The sequence below is a fragment of the Leptodactylus fuscus genome, chromosome 6 (assembly GCF_031893055.1).
Source record: "Leptodactylus fuscus isolate aLepFus1 chromosome 6, aLepFus1.hap2, whole genome shotgun sequence".
In the NCBI taxonomy this organism is placed as follows: domain Eukaryota; kingdom Metazoa; phylum Chordata; class Amphibia; order Anura; family Leptodactylidae; genus Leptodactylus; species Leptodactylus fuscus.
This window is the reverse complement of record NC_134270.1, coordinates 44616574-44641200: the sequence shown is the minus strand read 5'-3', so window position 1 is coordinate 44641200 and position 24627 is coordinate 44616574. Positions and strand designations below refer to the sequence as shown.

Below are 24627 nucleotides of genomic sequence, written 5' to 3'. Positions count from 1 at the left end.
TTTTTGTTCAAAATTGGTTATAATTTTTCTCAGTACTTTAGTAAGTTTCTCCCAACCATCTAGCAATGGTCCCCAGAAGCCCGTGAGGATCTTTTGTGGCCAGTCTTATCAGAAATGAAACAGAATAAACAGCTCTTGGAGATCAGAGAACACGATGCCTGGAATGTATTGGAGACAAGACATGTTCTGCTGCCAAGTCTCTCCATGTCCCGCTCAGGAAGAACCAGTCTTACACAATTCGGTGCCAGTAACTGCTGTTACCAAACGCTCAGTCCTTTGTTTCTCCTAGAAGTCAACAGGTCCTGTATTCTACTGCCCGCGCTGCACACCAGGAAGCGCTGCATTATCGGATTAGACCAAGATGAGACCTCGGGAACGCCTCAGACTGGAATTTCCATGTATGACAAAGCAGTATAGGTGCTCAGGGCTGGTGTTCTGGTGCAACCGAGGACATCTGCATGTACAGTGTTGGCCAAAAGTATTGGCACCCCTGCAATTCTGTCATATAATACTCATTTTCTTCCAGAAAATGATTGCAAGCACAAACTCTTTGGTAATATCTTCATTTATTTTGCTTGCAATGAAAAAACACAAAAGAGAATGAAAAAAAAAAAAAAGTCAAATCATTGATGTCAGCACTAGAAAATGGTTTGAGAGAAAGCACTGGAGACTTGTAAAGTGGCAGCAATGAGTCCAGACCTGAATCCCATAGAACACCTGTGGAGAGATCTCTTGATGGCAGTTTGGAGAAGGCCCCCTTCACATCTCAGGGACCTGGAGCAGTTTGCCAAAGAAGAATGGTCTAAAATTCCAACAGAGCATTGTAAGAAACTCATTGATGGTTACCGGAAGCGGTTGTGCGCAGTTATTTTGTCTAAAGGTTGTGATACCAAGTATTAGGCTGAGGGGGCCAATACTTTTGTCCGGCCCATTTTTGGAGTTTTATGTAAAATGATCAATGATTTGACTTTTTTTTTCATTCTCTTTTGTGTTTTTTCATTGCAAGCAAAATAAATGAAGATATTAATACCAAAGAGTTTGTGCTTGCAATCATTTTCTGGAAGAAACTGAGTATTATCTGACAGAATTGCAGGGGCGCCAATACTTTTGGACAACACTGCAGTCTGTATGACCGCCTCATGTTGTGTGGGTTTCCTTTCACATTTTAGAAACATACAGATGGGTCCTAGTGTATGCCAAACAGATTGGGCACCCATTGGGAACAAAAACTGATAATCTCCGTACAGCACTACAGTTTATGGTGGCATTATATAAGCAATATATGTTTAGATAATATTCTATTACAAAAAAAAAAAAAAATATTTTGAGAATATGTATAACCATTCACAGCAATTGTAATTTTAACTTGGGAAACTAAGGGAAGCTGCCTCCCAGGCCTCAGTTATATATATATGGAGGAGATCACATTGTGCTTTGTGCATACTGACTGTTCAAGTCTGTTCTCAGACAAACGTATTATAGAAATCCAGATTTAATACATATGGGAACACTGGTAATTATTATTGTCAGCCCCAGATTCTGCAGTGCTAACTTATCAAGACAGATATAAATGCTTATATGAAAGAGACCCTAGACAAAGTCGTCCAGAATCCTCCAATTTCCCTGAATATATATATATATATATATATATATATATATATATATATATATATATATATATATATATATAAAAAATTTTGTTCTCTAGCAGTGGAGGGATTGGAGAATTATTACTTGGATCAGAATAAAGATCGATGAATGGGAGGACACCTGGACAGATATTGTTCTCTCTTTTATTGTAGTTGCACACAATATTTTAGTGTATTTGTCCACATCATGGGCTGCATTTACATGGCTATTAAAAAAAAATAAATTGTAGCACCAAGAACATATCCTACATGTCCAAAGGTTTAATAACCCAAACTACCAGCAGCATCTAAATTCATTAGTCCCATGAGACAGGATTTGTGGCTGTAACACAGACTGCATAAGAGATTTCTTATGGCCAACTGCATGGGATCATACAATGTAATGAATGGTATTCCCGGGAATAGCTGAAAACAATATGGTTTGCAAGGAATGATATATTTTATAGTGGTTTTGACTAATATTTTCCCATTAAAGGGATTATTTTTCCCATTAAAGGTACCCCACAGATCACTTGTAGTAAGACACCACAAGCCATGCTGCTCACTCATTGTACAAACTGAAGCGACTAGCGTAGGCACTGCAGTCTCTAAACTCACCCCTGCAGTTTGTACAGTAAGTGTGGCTCGTAGTAGGTAAACTTTACCGAAAGCCACATTGTGATCTGTGGATGTCCTGGGTGTCAGAACCCCCCCTCAGATCCAATATAGTGGCCTATCCTAAGGACAGGCCATCAATTCCAGAAATCGGATAACACCATTAAATTTAATTATTTTAAATAATTATCAAGAGGGGAAATATTCTAGTAGTTTTCCCATCTCATGATTTCATCTACCGACCGGTCTCCTCTTCCCTCCACTTCCTGGTCTTCAGTTCAGTTGGAGTCCAGCAGTGTGCCGGTGCTTGTTGTAAACTGCATGGTTATCACCGTATTTACATCCAGAGATAACTGACACTGATCAGCTCTTATCATGGCTCAGCAACTGAAAGCAATATGAAGAGAGAAAGAACCGCCAGAGAAGAGGTCTGTAACCTAGACAACCAGCTGTAAACACTAAGGTAAAATATTTAGCTGTATCTTGCTACAGAGAAAGATAGATAAAGCAATGTATTGGGTACATTGGTTACCCTTTAGCCCTCTATAGCGTTATTCCAACAGATGATGCCAGAATTAAATAACATGAAATATTAGTTTTTGTATGATTTTATAACAGCATAAAGAAAAAGAATACATCGCGTTATTTGCCACCTAATTTTGGAAAACTTTCCCTATGAGAAAAAAAATTATAAAAATAACATTAGGGACGGGAGTCTCCATTTGCGACACCAGGTCTCCAACCTTTCCTCTACCTAAAAAGCAGATAACTAACAATTAGAGATGAGCGAACACTGTTCGGATCAGCCGTTCCGAACAGCACGCTCCCATAGAAATGAATGGAAGCACCTGGCATGTACACTTTGCCGGCGGCCGGCGTCACAGGTGCTTCCATTCATTTCTATAGGAGCGTGCTGTTCGGAACGGCTGATCCGAACAGTATTGGCTCATCTCTACTAACAATAGCAAGTCCCGGGGAGACGCATCCCATAGTACAGCAGGTAGATCATCCTACGACCATCTCTTTATATGGAGGCTCTTTGCTGTTGGGCACCCATAGAAGAAGTAGTTAGGTGGCTGCTAGGTAAGCTGAATGTACTACAGGGGAAGATACAAGAACAGGCTGTACTATATTATGGGTGAGTATACTATGTGTATGGAGTTACTGCAGTGACGATAACACAAGTACAAGAGTAAAACATACAAAGTTAATAAAAATAAATTAAATAAACCGCTGTTAGTAGTGAAAAGATTCTTCTAACGCACAACGCTGAAAGAGGAGGAACTCAGGTTCAGGTCGGTTTTTGACGGGTATAAAACTTTGAGATTCCCATCGGCATCAGTCACCCGCACCTGCTCTAGCACCAGCTGGGCGCTGTCCTCTGCTGCTGCGGGTGGTCCGGCCTGTGGTTGCTGCTGGGTGGGACCACCGTCAGGTTCTGTGTCTGATGTAACCTCTTCCTCTTTGTTCTCCAGGGTGTATTTATTCAGTTCTGCCATTTTCTGCCAAAGAAGATAGACACCAATATTAATAGGGATGGAGGAGAATTAACAAAAAAACATGGCCTTTGTATCACAAGGAATAAGCCACTCTTGTCCAAAGGCTGTGTCTGGTATTACATCTCAGATACTTGGATACTGCAATACTAGACAGCCTAAGGTAAGCGTGGTGCCACTTGAAGAAAAAAAAAAAAAAAAAGCTATTTTTTTTCCCCAGAATATTGGATTGCACTGGAATGGTGGCCATTACCAATGCAAGCAACTGGAGTACACCAAATATACTTGATAACTCCATTCTGCAACATTACCAAGTATGAACCGTTGCAGATATGGGGGCACCTACGCCATTGTTGGCGCTTTCTAAAGCTCTATTGATCAGAGCATATAAACCAATCTCTCCCACATTACAAGCCAGGGACGCGCCACTGACGGGAAGCACGTGATTGTGTATATCACAAGAGGTGAAATTACACCCTGCGCACTCTGTGTACTATTTCCATTAAAGTCAGGACATCTAAAGTTAGCATCTTCAAAGTAACACATTGTACAGAGAATCGGGGGAAAACCAAGACTTGGCCAAACAGATCACTTTCACAGGGATCCAGCTTGGACTCAGGAGAAAAAAATAAAAGCACATATATTCATTAGGGATAGGTGCATGAATGCTAATACTTAGCCAACATGCTGCCCCATGGCATGGGAGCCTAAGAGATGACACAAGCTCCAATAGGATACTCACTGCAGTGTGCAAGAAAAGACATTCATGTGCATTACAGATATAAGCACAATCTCATGCACTTTGGAAACTGCTGTGGCTCCAATCCCAATTTCTATCAGTGTTACCCAAATCACAGGTCAGACGATTAAAGAGAACCTTTCACCATCTTCACCAACTCCAGTTTGTTGCATCCTTCAATAGGCGCAGCTCCAGTGATTCAGGAATATTTGAAATTTTTTCTCTAGTCCCAACCACAGTAATCAGTTCTGATGTCAGCACAAATATGCCCTCTACTGTCAGGTGGGCGTGTCAGGCAGGAGCAGACAGATAAGGACCGCCCACCTGACAGTACAGAGCATAATTGTGCTGAAACTAACAAATGATTGCTCTGGAATGGTGGGGGCTAGAGAAAAAAAAACTCCAATTGCGTTAGAATCAGTGGAGTGGCAGCTATTGAGGGACATGAAAAGCTGGGAGTCTGTAAGGGTGATGAAAGATCTTATTTAAAACACACACGAAAAGTCTACAATAAATAAGAAAACTAAAAACCACAGAGGAGCTCAGCGACTATATCATATAAAACGACAAAGCCATGGACTGAGTGTATTTATAGAATTACTTGGTGATGCTGATAATCTTAATTTATATTGTAAGTACTTTACTGCACATGAACATCTCAGCCGCTGCTAAAACCTATTTTTAGGAAAAACATTGATTGAAAAACAACTTCATGCTTTAAGAAAGTTGTCCAGTAGTTCAGATGTGTATTACGTTCTGCAGCAGCTGAGAAGTGTATTACTATGTTGTGCAACACCTGAGGTATATATTATGTATATTCTACAGCTGCGTTGGAAATATGTATTATGAGGAGCTGAAGCAGCTCAGGCTTCTATTGCAAGGTGGGCCAGCAGCTTACATATGTATTATGAGGTTCTGAGGCAGCTGAGGCATGTACTGAGATGTTCCATGAAGGTCTGCTAGAGGTGGTTATATTACTGTATTCAGTGGGGGAATTTACCAATCCCTCAATAGTCTTCTTCTGGTGTAAAGGGATGGTATTGAGGTGCACAATTGGTGCAAGGGCCTTTCTTGCACCACAACCCATGTTCTATGCCTCACTCGCCTTGGCCCAACATATTCATTATAACCCAACAGTTTTTGTGGTGCGAGTTATACGGGAAACATACAACAGTTCCTAATGTGTTTACACCTCCACTCTGACACACGGGAGTCCGCAGGAGCCTCTTCATACATCAGCTATGGCCTGTGCAAGTCTGGGCCTTTATTAAGTCAGGCTTACAAAATGCTAGGCCTAATAAAAGCCGCAAAACTTACCCAGAAAGAGGTGGAAATTAGAAACTAAGAGAATGTTTAATAACCTGACTGAGAACAACCTTACAAGAGTATACGGGCCTGCAAATAAAGTAGGCCAAGCCACTCACACGATTGACTGGCCCTTTAACCCCTTAGCGACCCATGACGTAACTGTATGTCATGGGTCGCATGGGGATGTATGGAGCGAGCTCACACGCTGAGCTCGCTCCATACAGGGCAGATGCCGGCTGTATAATACAGCCAGGACCTGCCACTAACAGCAGCGGTCGGTGCCCGAGCCGATCGCTGCTGTTAACCCTTTACACACTGCGGTCAAACGTGACCGCAGTGTGTAAACGGCGCCGGCGGCATGGGCGCCGCCATGTTTCGCCGATCGCCGCCCTCCTGAACGTCACAGGAGGGCGGTGATCGGTTGCTATGACAGCCGGAAGCCTATTGAAGGCTTCCAGGCTTGTCTCTGCATGAGATCTATTAGACGATGCCAGAGGCCAGAGGCATCGTCTAATAGAAGTGCTGGGATTCTGCTATTCACTGCAGTACTGTAGTATTGCAGTGAATAGTATGAGCGATCAGACCCCCTAGGTTTCAAGGTACCTAAGGGGTCTGATCATAAATGTATAACAAGAAAAAAAAAAAGTTTTTAAAAGTATTAAAAAAATTAAAAAAATATAAAAGTTCAAAATCACCCCCCTTTCCCTAGATTAGCTATAAAAGTAAATAAAGAACAGTAAACATAAACATATTAGGTATCCCCGCGCTCCAAAATGCCCGAACTATTAGAATATTAAAACATTTATCCCGTACTGCGAACAGCGTAGCGGCAAAAAAAATAAAAATAGCCAAATAGCGTTTTTTTCAACACTTTGCCTCCTATAAAAAAATTGAATAAAAAGTGATCAAACCATCAGATCTTTCCCCAAATGGTATCAATAGAAACGTCATCTTGTCCCGCATAAAAAGACACCACAACCAGCTCCATACATGGAAATATGAAAAAGTTACAGGTGTTAGAACATGACGACACAATTTTTTTTTTCTATTTTGCAAAGTTTATCATTTTTTTTTTAAAGTATCAAAACATTTCAAATACTATATAAATTTGGTATCACCGTGTTCGTACTGACACGTAGAACACAGGTAACATGTCATTTGTACCAAACAGTGAACGCTGTAAAAATTAAACCCATATGAAAATGGCGCAAATGCATTTTTTCTCCAATTGCACCTCATTCTGAATTTGTTTCCAGCTTCCCAGTACATTGCACAGCATATTGAATGATGCCATTACAAAGTACAATTTGTCCCGCAAACAATAAGCCATCATGTGACTCTGTGAACTGAAAAATGAAAAAGTTATGGCTCTTGAAATGTGAGGAGGGAAAAACGAAAATGCGAAACCAAAAAATGGCCTGGTCCTTAAGGGGTTAAAAATGCCTACAGATGTTGCAGATCAGTCAGTGTGTTTCTGACTTATGACATCCAGTCTGAGCAAAAAAAATCCAAACATCAGGTAACAACAGGGGGGAAAAAAGTAAAAAGGCAGAGAGAGACAGGAAGAGCAGGACTCACAGCAACCAGGGCGTCCATGATGTCTTTACAGATCTGCAAGCTGCTGGAACTGGTCACCTCGAGGAGAAGGTCACAAGTGGATTTATGGATCTGGAAAAACAAACAGGAAATGATGCGACTGTACAGATTTACTGGGTGGGATTCAGGGTTTTTTTTTTGGGCAATTACACCCTTATGTTCACACAGACATCATGAATGGCTGTCACACAGCTGCATTAAAATTCATTCTTGTGAATGGGGACTATTCACATGACCGACATCTTGACATGTTATAATGGACCATCAAAATATAGGTCATGTTCTATTTCCATTTTCACAGATCCCTCCATACTTTCAAATGTACAAAGGATATGTGGATAAGATGCAATCCCTTTAATAGAAAGCAAGATCTCACTCTTGAGGACTTCACTACTCACCTTGGTCTTGTCACTATTGGTGATGGGTGGGAAGGAGACCACTGCATTTTCAGCATCTACCAGGCACGGGTAATTTTCTTTGCCATCCAATAAATGAAGGTATCTGGAGAGCAGAAGTTACAAGTGAATCCCAGCACCTCTTTATACAGTGGCACATATACAGTAAACAGTCCTCACTACTTGACTGTAGAAGGTCCCACATGGCCATGCTTGGCAGCCAAATGGCTGAAGGTTGTACAGACTAAGAAAAAGCTAGCCGCTTTGGGCTCTATTTTTCTGGATTTCGACGAAGGACACATAGTGCAAGTTCACAGCGAGATGTCCATAGTGGATATTGCGTACAGGATCAAAAACAGCCCAAATTGGGCAGTTTTCCATGCAATTGGCCTGGGTTTCAACCTTTGTTGCGTGTCCGGCCAGGGATTTCAACCTCTCCAGTGCAATGAGTGACATGCTGAGTGTTCAAAACGTGCAGTGCTAGGCACTTTGCGCTGCATTTCTTCTGCAGTGTCCGGATGGGATCTTGTACATCGGAAGAGGCTTACAGCAGGCGATCGGTCGCATCTAGCCCACTGCAAACTCACAAAGTGTGATCTTAGTCTTAGTGCACTTTAAGACTAGTTGTTCTGGAGATTCTGTCTTCACAACCATATCTGTAACCGTGTATCCATAGGAATCAGACCATATCAAATCTGGACTGGCACTGTGCTGACAGTAGGGGGGAATTTTGCTTGTCACTCTGGCAAACAGACAAAAGCTGCCATTCATATTCATCGCTGTAATATTAATCCGATTCTAAGAATTTTTTTGTCTTCTCCGAATAGCAGACTCCTTCTATGTACTAGCACAGGCCTAGAAGAACTTTATGACCCTCTCCAGATTATGCTGCATATTACTACACCACAGTATTACAGGAGCTTAGAAGAGCACATTGCAGTAACAATATCTGCAGGAGGATAATGAAACAGTGTTATACGATCAGTTATTTTGTGCTGGTGGGATTAGAAATGTTATACATGTCTGATCCATAAGTGGGAGAACACACCTTGGAGCACACAATAGCCGTGTGTGGCGGATGGATCCTCCCTGAGTGTTAGGTAACCAGCTGGATACTGGAATGCAGGACTCACGCTAATGTCTTGTATTAAGAATCTAGTCCTTGAGAACACTAGAAGATTATGTAACAGACCTCAGGACACCTGCACTATTCAGAGTGCACCCTGCAAGCCCAGCGACCACTCCCTTTTTATTAAGTGGACAATTCAGAACAGTCACTCAGGTGAGTGACCACCAACTGTGACAACGTAAAAGCTGAGGCGCTTGGCTTTCTACAGGCACAGTAAACTCTTTGCTGCTAGGTGCCCTTCGTGTCAAGGCTAGTTTGAAGAGGGTTTGTGGCGGAGCCGTGCAATTCTTTCCATGATCATATCTTCCATAATGCAGTGTACCAAGGGCCTGCTATTACACAGAGTACACACCAGGTAAAGCATGCCAATGTACAGTATATTACAGGGAGTCTACCAGCACTATAATCTCTGCTATCGTAGGGCTCTTAGTGACATAGTGAACATACCCTTGTGTCAAAGTGCAATACTGCTGCCAAAAAAGGACAACATTTTAACCTTATATTAGCAATTCAGTGTACCCAAGCCTGACCGTGACTGGCAGCTGAATGGGAACTGTGGAGGTGCAGCGATTCAGCCACTACACAGAGGACAGAGCTGTGCTGCAGGCTCTTCTCCCTGTTAGCTCTTAGGGAAAGTTCACACATAGTTTTTTAAGTCATGATTTTGAGGCCGTATCCGCCTCAAAATCCTGACCAAAAAGACAGTTCCCATTTAAATCAATGGGAGCTGCTCAGGAGTTTTTTTCCGGGAGCTCATTCTTCAGGCCAAGTCGCATCGTAATTTGGCCTGAAGACACTCCCTCCTCCTGCCTAGGCCCATTCATTGGGCCTAATCCGGAGCAAAGTGCGAGGCTGGATGCTAGTGCAGTGCACCGGCTTTCAGTCGCGGCTACCCGGCTTTTGGACTGGAACCTAAGGCAGCCTCCGCCTCAGATTCCGGTCCAAGAAACCTGGTGTGAACTTACCCTTACACCTGCTGTGACCAGCTGATCAAGGGGAGTCAGATATTGATGACCTATCCTAAACATTCAGTCTGAAAAACTACCAGGCACCTGTGAGATTAGAAAAATGAGAAACCTCTAACATTTTTAAGGGTGTATGAGAACTGATATCTACAATCAGAAGATCCTCTTGCAAAAGATGTACTGTCTCATGTACTAACTTGTGAAGTCCAGATACATTCTGACGTTTCTTCTGCTTCCTCTGTTCCTCGGCCTCAAACTGCAGCTGCCGGACAAGCTCCTTGGCGTTTATTTCTTTGCGGTTCAGTGGAACAATCTATTATATATCAAAAAATGTGATTAAAAAAACGAAAAAAAAAAACCCCAAAAGCTATGGCCGTCTTCCCATATACACAGTGTAGAGAAATGAGGGAAACTGATGCCAGAATGGATCCTATAGTTTTCTATGGGATTCGTTCTTCCATCCGCCACATCGGTTATTGTGCTGGTCAGCATCAGACATTACATTCAGTACTTTTTTCCTGTGGTTCCTTGCAGGTCTGTTCAGGCATCAGTTTTCCTTTGATTCTTTTGTACCAGGAGACGGCTTGTATATGTGAACGCACCCCAATAAAGTAAAACAAGAAATAGTTATAGAGACTGAATATTGTCAGAATTGACCCCCGACCTCTGACTTTCCAGCTGTTGCCAAACTACAACTCCCAGCAGGTCCCGACTGCCACAGGTCAGAACACCTTCATTCAAGCCTTCGAGAATAATAACTTTAATGAAATTCAAACATGTTTTCACCCAGCTTTTCCAGGATCAGATAACTAATAACAGTTAAATGTGACTACGTGCTTGCGCCGACAAGGAATAAGCCAGACAAATGTCTAAGGTGTTTTCTCTCTGCTTGTTAAATATTAACTACCAGGCCCGTGGATTAGGGCCACACAATGAAGGATTAGCCTGAAATCATTAAGCTCTGTCCAAACAGGTCACCTCAAGTTCTGCATGAGCGGCGCGGTTAAGACGCACGCAGATACAGAAGCCGCAGTCCAAACACTACGTCCTGTAAATAGGTGAATAAAATCTAAGTTCTGAGAACAGATAAACTACCTATTGTACGCAGCATGGTGTTGTAAATCATGTCAAAGCAACCCTGTCGTGACAACTACAACTTTTTTTCCATATTCCTGCATGACACCCTTATAAATGAGGGCAGGGGTCTGACTGCTGACAGTTCTTGGTCAGCTCTAACCAACAACCAAAAATCATTCTGGATCTTGCAGAATTTGTATCACAATACATGTATACAGACAGCAAGGCCGAAGGCAGGTTTGTCTCTCCAGCAGCTTCCAACATGACTGACAGCCAGGGTAAGCTTATCTGTACGGCCGAGCTGCTCTGTAATTGCATCTCCTGGAAGATCCTGCCACCGTGGTCACCTACATAACCTCACCTATATGAGATACTGTTAGTGATGGCAGTGCACAGAAAAGGAATTACAGAGAAGCTGTCACCTCTCCTGACATGTCCGACATAGTAAATACTAGCCTCTGTTATTAGATCTGTATTGTGATATCCTTCCTTTACACTTCCAAGAAAATTGGGAGCGATCACTCATCTGTCAATAGCGTGCGTGCCAAAACAGTCCAACAATGACATGTCTGAATAGTGTCATACTCTGTAGGGGTATATATTTCCAGGAGGAATAATAGCGGCACAGTATAATACAGAGTCTGATGTGGTGACAGGTCCTCTTTCACATGAAGCAGATTTTATTGCAGACATTTGTGCACCTGAAAGTAAGTTCCAGTCATGTAAATGGTTGGTGTTAGTAGCGAGGACACGGAGCCTCACTCAGATGAATGGAACCGAGTTTCAGCAGCTGAAATCTGCAGTGTGTGAATGCACCCTAAAAGGGGAGTCTCAAATATATGTCCGGTGGTGAACTATAAAATATATTAATACTAAACAGTAATGTTTATTCTATTGTCGTAAGCTTAAACTCATAACCCTGTGCAGCCATGATTCTATCCAACAGCGCCACTCCTGTCTACGGGCTGTGTCTGATATGGCACGGTGACTAGGAAAGCCTCAAACTGCCCAATTCTGCAATGCACACTAAGGTTATGTTCACACCACTGTTATTAAAGGGATCCTATCTTTTAAACAATTTTTTCTCCCTAACATGTCGGAATATGCTTGCATAGGCTTTAGAAATGCTACTTCACACTTACCTTTTGTATGTAGATTGCCTCAGTGGTTTCTGAATAAGTCCGTTTTTATTCATATGCTAATGAGCCTCCAGCCAGCACAGGAAATTCCCCGCAGCCTCCTCTCTCCTATGTGTGTGAGGCAAACAGGAAGCTGAGTCATCATCATCAGCAGCCTCAGATAGGAAACAATAGGAGAGGTGTGCACGATCTATCGTGCACCAGACTAATTAGCATGAGGCAATCTACATACTATAGGTAGATGTGAAATAGACTTTCTAAAGGCTATGCAAGGATGTGATTAGTTAAAAATGACTTTTCCTAGTGATAGAGCCCCTTTAAGATTTATTGTATTACTAGCTGGTACCCGCGACTTTGTCTGCAGTGATTGTAAAAGTGGGTATATACAGGCGCGGGTAAGGTTTTCATACTGTGTATAAGGTATGGGATATGAAATGTAACTGCGTATCTTGTTTTTGCTGTAATCCAGAGAACACATGAGACTTATGTGTTGAAGTTAATTTGTATTTCAGCTGCTATACGGTGTTGGTATAAACTGTACATAGTGTCTTTGGGACAGAGGTATTTCAAGTGAATATACTTCGATATATGACATTGTATGATTTGTTATTTTCCGCCAGTACATGTACATTTTGGGCACAGGATACTCTTGAGCAAGCAACATAAAGTCTGTCCCTGTGCATGACAGTTTAGTAACTCCATGTGCCTCTTATTAATAGCAATTAACCCCATCATGTCCCTCACATTAACCCTTGTGTAAGAGTTACTGATATGTGAGTACTTGGAGGTAATAATTAAGTATCTTCATTATTGAGGTCTTTTATTAGTACCTCCATATGTCTCACATATTAGTAACCTTTATATGAGTCACACAGGGGTTAATATGAGGGACATGATGGGGTTTATTCCTATTAATGTGAGGCACATGGAGTTACTAAGACTAAACTAATAACCCCAAATGCCTGACAGTAATCCTATGTACCTGTGTGTTTTTCAGTTTCACTTTGCTAGCAGCTTCCTCTCCTCCTCGGGGAATCTTTGCAGGGTGCAGATGGCAGGATCTATCACTATAGCAGGCAGGCAGAGACTTGAGCGATTAAGCTCCACCCCCTGGGTTTCCTGCACCCCTCTCAAAGGGGAGTGTCCTTATGCCTCAGCTCTAGCAAAGCACTGAAGGGACGCTTGGACTTCATTTAACTCTTGCAGGTCCTGTGCTGCTGGTGTGCCAGTGAAATATGGCAGGAGTGCCACTCTTGGCACATGTGCCAGGGGTTGCTGACCTCTGCTGTAGAGGGTAATATGAATTTTGTGGCTTGCTATGGTCCTAAGTGTGTGAGATTGCAGAGATAGTGATGCGAGTTTGGGTTTTGTGGGGGTCCTGGGAAAAACTTGTGTGTGCTATTGTGACGAAAAGTAGCCTATTGCGCAATCGAGTGTAGTGACCATGTTTGTGGAAAATTTCAGCCAAATCAGTGGAGCGGGTTTTGCGTGATTGAGTAACAAACATCTAAACATCCAAACACACAAACATCCACACTCACAAACTTTCACCTTTATAATATTAATAGGATATCATTTGTGTGATATTCATAGTATTGATTCTGGATAGGTTATTCAACCTACAATACCCATTGTCTAAACTTCTAATGAATATGAGCTCACCTTGAACTCTTTTGGAGGTCTGGCATCGTACAACAACGGCCCCTTTACTCGTTGCAGGTCGTGGGTGGCAATGGTTGCCAACGTCCTCTTATCACACAGGTCCTCATGGAGCTTGGTCTAAAGCAATGACATGTAATATTGAGAATACTAAATCCCAAAAAATAATTCCAAGAAAGCAGATTCTGGTCACATGACCTCTCTTGCCTTTCAATCAACACTTGACCTGAAATCTTGTAAAATCACTATTTACTATGTGGTCAACGGTTATCAGCCATGTCAGTGTAAGGAATACCTGTTTATAGTATTAGTAACATCCCTGGCTCCCAAATCACTATATACAGGTAAGACTACGAACCTTCAGACACTCTTATCCTCTGTTCACACCAGTGTACACTTACATGTATGATAGGAAAGTCCTCATAAATACACTGGATTTACCCACCGACTTTTATGGGCCAAACGTGTTATGATACATTGGCGTACTGTACATGCCAAAACATATCCTGTAGCCAAATGTAACCTAGACAATAATGCTGTCATGTGCTGCCATCAGGTGGACAACATGCTACATAACATGGGCTTTAAAAAATATTCTGCTGTAGGATACAACTTTTTAGCAAGAAAAAAAAAGTGCTAACAGTCCTTGGTTCAAAATGTATGCTGCCTGGTTACAGAGAGAATAATTTCAGAACCATGTTCATGTAAGGCCATCAAGTCCTCCTGCATATGCATGAATATCAGGCAGATTTCGCAGCCCAAACCCATGCACCTATAGTGATCTATCATGCTAGGAGTCTCTGGCTTGTATCTGCTCCACCATTCTGTGATATATAGCGTCCAGGACACTGGAGCCACCAGGAGGCAGGAGAGTCAGTCTCTAGGCCACAATCGTTCTTGAAATGTGGGCAATATACAGTCTGGATTTTAGACTTTATTTGCCTGTGTATTCTACCACACATGACCAGGGAATAAAATGTGATCCCTTCCTCTACACTAGACCACAGGTAAAAAAGAAACAAACATGCCCTTAGATGACCAGGGAACAACATGTAAACCCCTCTTCTACACTAGACCACCAGGGAATAATGGACCCATATGGAGAACTCCGAAGAAGCCAAAAACACTGTGCTTCTGCAATGTGGGGCCTTCACGTAAAAGGGGTTTTTGAAGAGTTAAAAAACGATGACCAACCCTTAAGTTAGGTCTTCAATATCTGATCAGAAATCAGGGACCATCCACCGACCAGCTGCTCACAGCAGTGCTTGCGTAAACGCCAATTCAGAGGTCTGTGACATCACCTTCATTCAGCACGTGGACTGTTTGCAGCTTAGTCTGACTGAGGTCCAATATGATGCACAGACCATACACAATGATTGATATTCAGTGAACTCTCCTCCAAGCACTGCAGTCTCTACAAACAGCTGATACAATATGTGGTGGAGTCCTAATCCGATACTGATGACCCATCTACAGGTTAGGCCCACTACCATATTACATTAGAAATGGTCTGTGACTGACACAGAGAGAGCTGTGAAGATGGCTACACTGGCTACTTGCCAGCTTTCCTCTATATTCATAGGTCAGGTCATAAAAACTTTAATGTCTAGTACGTGGTCACAAGGAGCAACATGAGACAGAGGTTAAAAGAACGTCACAGAGAGAACCCCTGTGTCATGTCCACCCCCTAGGCCCTGCAATAACATAAAAGACCTAATTTACCACAGCTAAGCTATTTTGGGTTGCTATGTGCCACAAGGCTACCATTGTACTTATAATAGATGAGGACCAACAACGCACTCCAGACATCCATCTCAGAGGGTCTTGGACCTTTACCTGTGCTGTAAGGAACCGTTTCAAGGCGTTTCCAGGCTTTAGGTTCATCCCTCTGACCACACAGCATACAATATACGGCCGCACATCCTTCACGCTGGCACTGACGCTGACTGTGAGGGCTGCAGGGTTGTCTGATATATGAAGGATCTTCAGCATCATCTTATTCACTTCTTCTACCTCCTCATCCTCTTCATCTCCTCCACTGTCCTTCTTTGCCTTCCTCTGCTTCCTCTTCTTGTCCTTCACATCCTCTTTCACTGCATTCTCCGTCTTAGACTTCCCTTTGCCCCCTCCGCGGCCACCGACCCTCAGGTACTCCAGTATGGATTTGGCCTGGCAGCCATTCACCATCTTCTCCAGTCGCTTATCTTTCAGTTTGTTGCCTTTGAAGTTGATATCCTTCAGCTTGGTGCAGTCTGCCAGCTCATATGGGATCTCGGTCAGCTGGTTATTGGACAGGTCCAGGGTCTAACAATGGCACAAGATGGTTCAAGTTAAACGTTTGGGGAAGGGGAAATAAAAAAATAAAAATAAATAATAATAATGTTCATACCCAACTTTAATTTTTTTGCTAGCCTTAAACAGGAATATTTCCAGTTTATAATATTTAGGGACTGAAATCTTATTCTCCATCACATAGTCCAATCAGAACTGCAGACAAAGGAGTCTTTAGGATGGAAGACATAATGGATACCCAATGGACCAGATTATAGCCAATGAGGTCTCTCGGGATCCATCTATATCTCTCATTAAGGGGATATCGTCACTCCATAGGGAAAGACCACCATATAGGTGTGTGGAGTCTTATTAAGCCATGAGCGCTCCACCCAATTAACCAAAGAGATTTTGTTTAAATCTCTTATTTTGGTTAGGTTCTTACAATATGAGCGAGGTTCCACCTGCAGTTTTGTTCAGACCGAACTTCTATTACATTTGTGGGTCTCTTCAGACCTTAGAGTATAATGAGCGGCGGTCCGGAGGAGGAGATCAAACATAAAAACAGCGTTATTCACTTCTCCTGGGCTCTGGCATGAATCAGCCTACGCTTACTGCCTTCTGACTGACGTCAATGACTGCTGAGACTTGTGATGGGGCCTCACTGGTCATATGATGTTGCGATGCGTGGGTCTACGAGACAAATCATAATCACCAAGTCCCAACATCAGACAGAAGCCCAAAGAGAACAGTGAGGTGCAGCAGAGCTCAGGAGAGGTGAACAACACTGTTTTATTAACCCCCCCAGGCCTTTGCTCATTATACTTTGAGATCTGCAGAGAGTTCGTCCAACTTTAACCCCTTAAGGACCAGGCCATTTTTTGGTTTCGCATTTTCGTTTTTCCCTCCTCACATTTCAAGAGCCATAACTTTTTCATTTTTCAGTTCACAGAGTCACATGATGGCTTATTGTTTGCGGGACAAATTGTACTTTGTAATGGCACCATTCAATATGCTGTGCAATGTACTGGGACGCTGGAAAAAAATTCAGAATGAGGTGCAATTGGAGAAAAAATGCATTTGCACCATTTTCTTATGGGTTTAATTTTTACAGCGTTCACTGTTTGGTACAAATGACATGTTACCTGCGTTCTACGTGTCAGTACGAACGCGGTGATACCAAATTTATATAGTATTTGAAATGTTTTGATACTTTTAAAAAAATTATAAACTTTGCAAAATAGAAAAAAAAATTGGTCACCTGTCCACAGTATAGGAGATAAGAGGCTGATGGGCAGTGGTCTCACTACTGGGACCCTCAGCGACCATAAAAACAGGGTTGCTGTGGTGCCCCAGATGAAATGAGTGCCAGGCGGGCACATGTGCTGCTGCTCCATTCTTCTACATGGGCCACCCCATTCATCCAAGGACCCCCATTCTCATGATTGATGGGGCCCCAGGCAGATCAGCCCCCACTAGTCAGTGACTTATTACCTAAGTGATAAGCTGTGATCTTAGTATGACCATTTTAATTAATACAGCCCTGCAATGTGATCAGGACACACAATAATGTAACTGTGGCCACTTGTGGCGGTCACTGCTGACAGCGATGTATTCTAGGACTGATGCTCCATACAGAGTCACTTATTACACCTGCCATTGACAGCTTAGTACCTTGAGCGCCCCCAGGTGGCCGATCTCCCCTCCCAGCTCCTGGATGAGGTTGTCAGCGGCAGATATGGAGGCCAGCAGGCTCAGCTGGGGGCTCATGAGGCCCGGGGGCAGACGAGTGATCATGTTCCGGGACAGGTTGAGCCCCGCCAGCTTGGTGCAGCGCTCCAGCCCCGAGGGCAGCTCCCGGAGCCGGTTCCAGCTGACATTCAGTGTGCACAGCTCGGGCAGATTACACAGCTCCGCCGGCAGCTCCTCCAGCTCATTCCCCGACACGTCCAGGACCTTCAGACCGCGCAGCTGCTCCAGGCTCGGGGGCAGACTCTGCAGTTTGTTCCTACACAGGATCAGGCTCTGTAGGTGGGAGAGGCGGCCCAGATCAGCCGGGAGCTCCCGCAGCTCCGAGCAGCCGCTCACCTCCAGGTAATTGAGCAGGGTGAGAGAGAAGAGAGCAGGCGGTAAGTGGCCATCACATTGCCGAAGCCGCTCGTCCACCCCCTGCAGCACCAGCTCCCGCCGCTTCTCTTTCTCCGCCCGCTCAACCTCCGGCCACTCGGCAGCCATGTTGTCTACTAACCATAGTACACGTGCATTTCACGGAAATGTTGCGGAGCCAATCAGAGAGCTAGACGTCACCAGCCAGCACGTATTCAGACCAATGAGAGAGTCAGACGGAAGTGACTCAGCCAATCAGAGATCACGTCATTTTCCGGCCAGTCATGTGATCATTCAGGGCACTAGGCGTCGGTCATTATTGATGGAACCAATAGAAGTGCCAGACGTCATTTACCAACAGGTCAAAGAGCCAATCAAGGAACCTGAAGTCACTGCTGAAGTCATGGCAAATAATAACTCATTGCTTTATTTGGACGCTAGAGGTCGTAACTGAGGCACAAACTACAGAATATTGCCGCTCGTACATCCTAGCATAGGTTCTTTGTTGCCCATAGCAACTATTCATAGTGAGGCGTTTATAGACAGATTAGGAAATACAAGCTGGACTCTTGTTATAGACAACGAATTAATACATCTCTCCTGTACAGTATACAGAGCAAACTATAAGAGTGATGTCACTATGCAGGATTAATAAACACAGTGATGTCACAGGAGAGGGATAGAAAACACAGTGATGTCACAGCACAGGGATAATACACACAGTGATGTCACAGTACAGGGATAATGTACACAGTGATGTCACAGTACAGAGATAATGCACACAGTGATGTCACAGTACAGGGGTAATACACACAGTGATGTCACAGTACAGGGGTAATACACACAGTGATGTCACAGTACAGGTATAATACACACAGTGATGTCACAGTACAGAGATAATACACACTGATGTCACAGGAGAGGGATAGTACACACAGTGATGTCACAGTACAGAGATAATGCACACAGTGATGTCACAGTACAGGGATAATACACACAGTGATGTCACAGTACAGGGATAATGCACACAGTGATGTCACAGGAGAGGGATAGAAAACAGTGATGTCACAGTACAGGGATAATACACACAGTGATGTCACAGTACAGGGATAATACACACAGTGATGTCACAGTACAGGGATAATACACACAGTGATGTCACAGTACAGGGATAATACACACAGTGATGTCACAGTACAGGGATAATACACACAGTGATGTCACAGTACAGAGATAATACACACAGTGATGTCACAGTACAGAGATAATACACACAGTGATGTCACAGTACAGAGATAATACACACAGTGATGTCACAGTACAGGGATAATACACACAGTGATGTCGCAGTACAGGGATAATACACACAGTGATGTCACAGTACAGAGATAATGTACACAGTGATGTCACAGTACAGGGATAATACACACAGTGATGTCACAGTACAGAGATAATGTACACAGTGATGTCACAGTACAGGGATAATACACACGGTGATGTCACAGTACAGGGATAATACACACGGTGATGTCACAGTACAGGGATAATACACACAGTGATGTCACAGTACAGAGATAATGTACACAGTGATGTCACAGTACAGGGATAATACACACAGTGATGTCACAGTACAGGGATAATACACACAGTGATGTCACAGTACAGAGATAATGTACACAGTGATGTCACAGTACAGGGATAATAGACACAGTGATGTCACAGTACAGAGATAATACACACAGTGATGTCACAGTACAGGATAATACACAGTGATGTCACAGTACAGAGATAATGTACACAGTGATGTCACAGTACAGAGATAATACACACAGTGATGTCACAGTACAGGGATAATACACACAGTGATGTCACAGTACAGGAATAATACACACAGTGATGTCACAGTACAGAGATAATGTACACAGTGATGTCACAGCACAGGGATAATGCACACAGTGATGTCACAGTACAGGGATAATGCACACAGTGATGTCACAGTACAGGGATAATGCACACAGTGATGTCACAGTACAGGGATAATACACATAGTGATGTCACAGTACAGGGATAGTATACACGGTGATGTCACAGTACAGGGATAATACACACGGTGATGTCACAGTACAGAGATAATACACACGGTGATGTCACAGTACAGGGATAGTATACACGGTGATGTCACAGTACAGGGATAATACACACGGTGATGTCACAGTACAGGGATAATGCACACGGTGATGTCACAGTACAGGGATAATACACACAGTGATGTCACAGTACAGGGATAATACACACAGTGATGTCACAGTACAGGATAATACACACAGTGATGTCACAGTACAGAGATAATACACACAGTGATGTCACAGTACAGAGATAATGTACACAGTGATGTTGCAGTACAGGGATAATACACACAGTGATGTCACAGTACAGAGATAATGTACACAGTGATGTCACAGTACAGGGATAATACACACAGTGATGTCACAGTACAGGGATAATACACACGGTGATGTCACAGTACAGGGATAATACACACAGTGATGTCACAGTACAGAGATAATGTACACAGTGATGTCACAGTACAGGGATAATACACACAGTGATGTCACAGTACAGGGATAATACACACAGTGATGTTACAGTACAGAGATAATGTACACAGTGATGTCACAGTACAGGGATAATACACACAGTGATGTCACAGTACAGGAATAATACACACAGTGATGTCACAGTACAGGAATAATACACACAGTGATGTCACAGTACAGAGATAATGTACACAGTGATGTCACAGCACAGGGATAATGCACACAGTGATGTCACAGTACAGGGATAATGCACACAGTGATGTCACAGTACAGGGATAATGCACACAGTGATGTCACAGTACAGGGATAATACACATAGTGATGTCACAGTACAGGGATAGTATACACGGTGATGTCACAGTACAGGGATAATACACACGGTGATGTCACAGTACAGAGATAATACACACGGTGATGTCACAGTACAAGGATAGTATACACGGTGATGTCACAGTACAGGGATAATACACACGGTGATGTCACAGTACAGGGATAATGCACACGGTGATGTCACAGTACAGGGATAATGCACACAGTGATGTCACAGTACAGGGATAGTATACACGGTGATGTCACAGTACAGGGATAATACACACGGTGATGTCACAGTACAGAGATAATACACACGGTGATGTCACAGTACAGGGATAGTATACACGGTGATGTCACAGTACAGGGATAATACACACGGTGATGTCACAGTACAGGGATAATGCACACGGTGATGTCACAGTACAGGGATAATGCACATGGTGATGTCACAGTACAGGGATAATGCACACAGTGATGTCACAGTACAGGGATAATGCACACGGTGATGTCACAGTACAGGGATAATGCACACGGTGATGTCACAGTACAGGGATAATGCACACGGTGATGTCACAGTACAGGGATAATGCACACGGTGATGTCACAGTACAGGGATAATGCACACGGTGATGTCACAGTACAGGGATAATGCACACGGTGATGTCACAGTACAGGGATAATACACACAGTGATGTCACAGTACAGAGATAATACACACAGTGATGTCACAGTACAGGGGTAATATACACAGTGATGTCACAGTACAGGGAAAATACACAGTGATGTCACAGTATAGGGATAATACACACAGTGATGTCACAGTACAGAGATAATACACACAGTGATGTCACAGTACAGGGGTAATATACACAGTGATGTCACAGTACAGGGAAAATACACAGTGATGTCACAGTATAGGGATAATACACACAGTGATGTCACAGTACAGAGATAATGCACACAGTGATGTCACAGTACAGAGATAATACACACAGTGATGTCACAGTATAGGGATAATACACACAGTGATGTCACAGTACAGGGAAAATACACAGTGATGTCACAGTATAGGGATAATACACACAGTGATGTCACAGTACAGGGATAATACACACAGTGATGTCACAGTATAGAGATAATACACACAGTGATGTCACAGTACAGGGATAATAAACACAGTGATGTCACAGTACAGGATAATACACACAGTGATGTCACAGTACAGGGATAATACACACAGTGATGTCACAGTACAGGGATAATACACAGTGATGTCACAATACAGGGATAATACAGGCAGTGAGGTCACAGAACAGAGACAGTAAACACAATGTGTCACAGTACAGGATAATACACACAGTAATGTCAAAGTACAGAGATAATAAACACAATGTGTCACAGTACAGAGATAATAAACACAATGTGTCACAGTACAGGGATAATATATATAGTTATGTCACAGTACAGGGACAGTAAACACAATCTGGTCACAGCACAAGGGGTAGGAAGCATGGCATTGTAATATAAGGACAATGCAGATAATGTAGACAGTGATGTCACAATACAGGGATAGTAAACACAATGTGTCACAGTACTGGGATAATACACACAGTAATGTCAAAGTACAGGGATAATAAACACAGTGATGTCACAATACAGAGATAATAAACACAGTGATGTCACAATACAGAGATAATACACACAGTGATGTCACAGTACAGAGATAATACACACAGTGATGTCGGAGTACAGAGATAATACACACAGTGATGTCACAGTACAGGATAATAAACAGTGATGTCACAGTACAGGGATAATAAGCACACTCATGTCACAATATGGGAAGGAAGCATGGCATTGTAATATAAGGACAATGCAGATAATGTAGACAGTGATGTCACAATACAGGGATAGTAAACACAATGTGTCACAGTACTGGGATAATATACACAGTGATGTCACAGTACAGGGATAATAAACACAGTGATGTCGGAGTACAGAGATAATACACACAGTGATGTCACAGTACAGGATAATAAACAGTGATGTCACAGTACAGGGATAATAAGCACACTCATGTCACAATATGGGAAGGAAGCATGGCATTGTAATATTAGGACAATGCAGATAATGTACATAATGATGTCACAATACAGGGATAATAATGATGGTGATGTCACAGTACAGGGATAATAAGCACAGGTATTGCAGTAAGTAGACAGTGCATGACACAAGGTTTCTCTCCTGTGACAGGTTCTCGCCCCTTACACCCTGCAGAAGTCATAACCCGGTGTTTCTATTTTGCCTGGAATGTTCCTTTAAGCACACTGACTGGCCGTGATCTATGACCTTGCCCGTCCCAGAACTCCATGGAGCCATCATTACCCTTCTTGTGTTATTTGCTGGTGATTGTGATTTGTTGACATGTGCTCAGATTCGGGGTTCTTAGTCTGGTCACCGGCTATAATTTCTGGTTATTTATATTTTGGGTGAGAACATTTACAGTAAATCTCTCAGTGGTCGGCCACTTTGCGACGTCTTGGTGGTAATTTGTATGTATAAATGGTGAATATAGTAATTACACTATATGAATCTTTTGATGGGATTTATTTTTACCTCATGGAAATGACAGGCTTCCAATGTCACGTTCCTAAAATGGGAGTAAATAATTCACAGTATAGGATAAAAAGTATACATTGGAAGGAAACAACGGAGAGCTGTAATCCATGTAGACGCCTAGCATGGGCTATATCAGTACCTAAATATTGTATGGAACGCTACACCCAGGCCCTGACACCACATACCATATTCACACATTTTCTGCAGCTGATGCAATATCTTAGGTTTTTTTGTTTGTTTTTTAGCAAAAATCTTTTCCACTAGGTTCTCTGTCATTCAGGTCCGCATGGGGACCTGAAAGACGGAGACCCCGTCCACCAGACACCCACGGATCCCATATACTATAATGGAGTCCACCAGGTTTCCACCGGTTTTATACTGAAACCGACAGAGAGAAAAGACTTTTCTGTCCTCCGATATTAGTTAAAATCTGTGGCTATTAAGAAAGGCTATTCTTCTCTTACCTTTAGATGTCTTCTCTGCGCCGCCGTTCGGTATATAATCCGTTTTTCGTCAGTATGCAAATGAGTTATCTCGCAGCACTGAGGGCAGGCCCAATGCTGCGAGAGAACTCTCCAGCGCCGCCTCCATCTTCTTCAGGAACAGGCCAGATGAGAAAGGGCCTGTATTGGCCCGAAACGTGTCGTGCTGTTATACTCTTCTGTAATAAATATATTTTCGTATTGGACAATCCGGTCTTCACGTCATTCTTCTACCAGTGAGCGCAGATCCCTATTCTAATACGAGCCTCTGGTTCCTGGTTTACACGTTTCCTCTCCGGTTCTCCGGAGTCTCGTTGGATCTGCTGCCACTTCCACCTTGATTCTGCTTCAGAAAGCGACCAAAAGAGGTTGTGACTAGAGATGAGCAAACAGTGAAATGTTCGAAGTTCAATATTCAATTCGAGTAGCCCCTCAAAACTCGACTCGAACCCCATTATAGTCTATGGGGAAAAATGCTTCTCTGGTGTAGCAGA

At 42.9% G+C, this 24627-nt stretch overlaps 1 protein-coding gene across 1 annotated transcript; it reads right to left on the bottom strand.

Annotated features, from left to right (window-relative positions):
- Window positions 1-1792: 1792 nt before the first annotated feature.
- Window positions 1793-18270, bottom strand: LRRC47 (leucine rich repeat containing 47). The gene is made up of 7 exons (XM_075279828.1): window positions 17692-18270; window positions 15583-16050; window positions 13750-13866; window positions 10069-10184; window positions 7781-7883; window positions 7365-7454; window positions 1793-3745 (listed from the first exon to the last, which is right to left on the bottom strand). Exons 1-7 carry the CDS (start codon window positions 18250-18252, stop codon window positions 3500-3502), a joined length of 1701 nt encoding a protein of 566 aa, XP_075135929.1. The 5' UTR covers window positions 18253-18270; the 3' UTR covers window positions 1793-3499.
- Window positions 18271-24627: the final 6357 nt, after the last annotated feature.

Bases quoted from the DNA above. Each gene is read 5' to 3' on its own strand.
- LRRC47 (XM_075279828.1), bottom strand. From the start codon at position 18,252: ATGGCTGCCGAGTGGCCGGAGGTTGAGCGGGCGGAGAAAGAGAAGCGG. The intron at 7,884-10,068 runs GTTAGTACATGA...TCTGCTCTCCAG, and splicing joins AATGTATCTGGACTTCACAA to ATACCTTCATTTATTGGATG. The intron at 3,746-7,364 runs GTGAGTCCTGCT...CTTCTTTGGCAG, and splicing joins TCATGGACGCCCTGGTTGCT to AAAATGGCAGAACTGAATAA.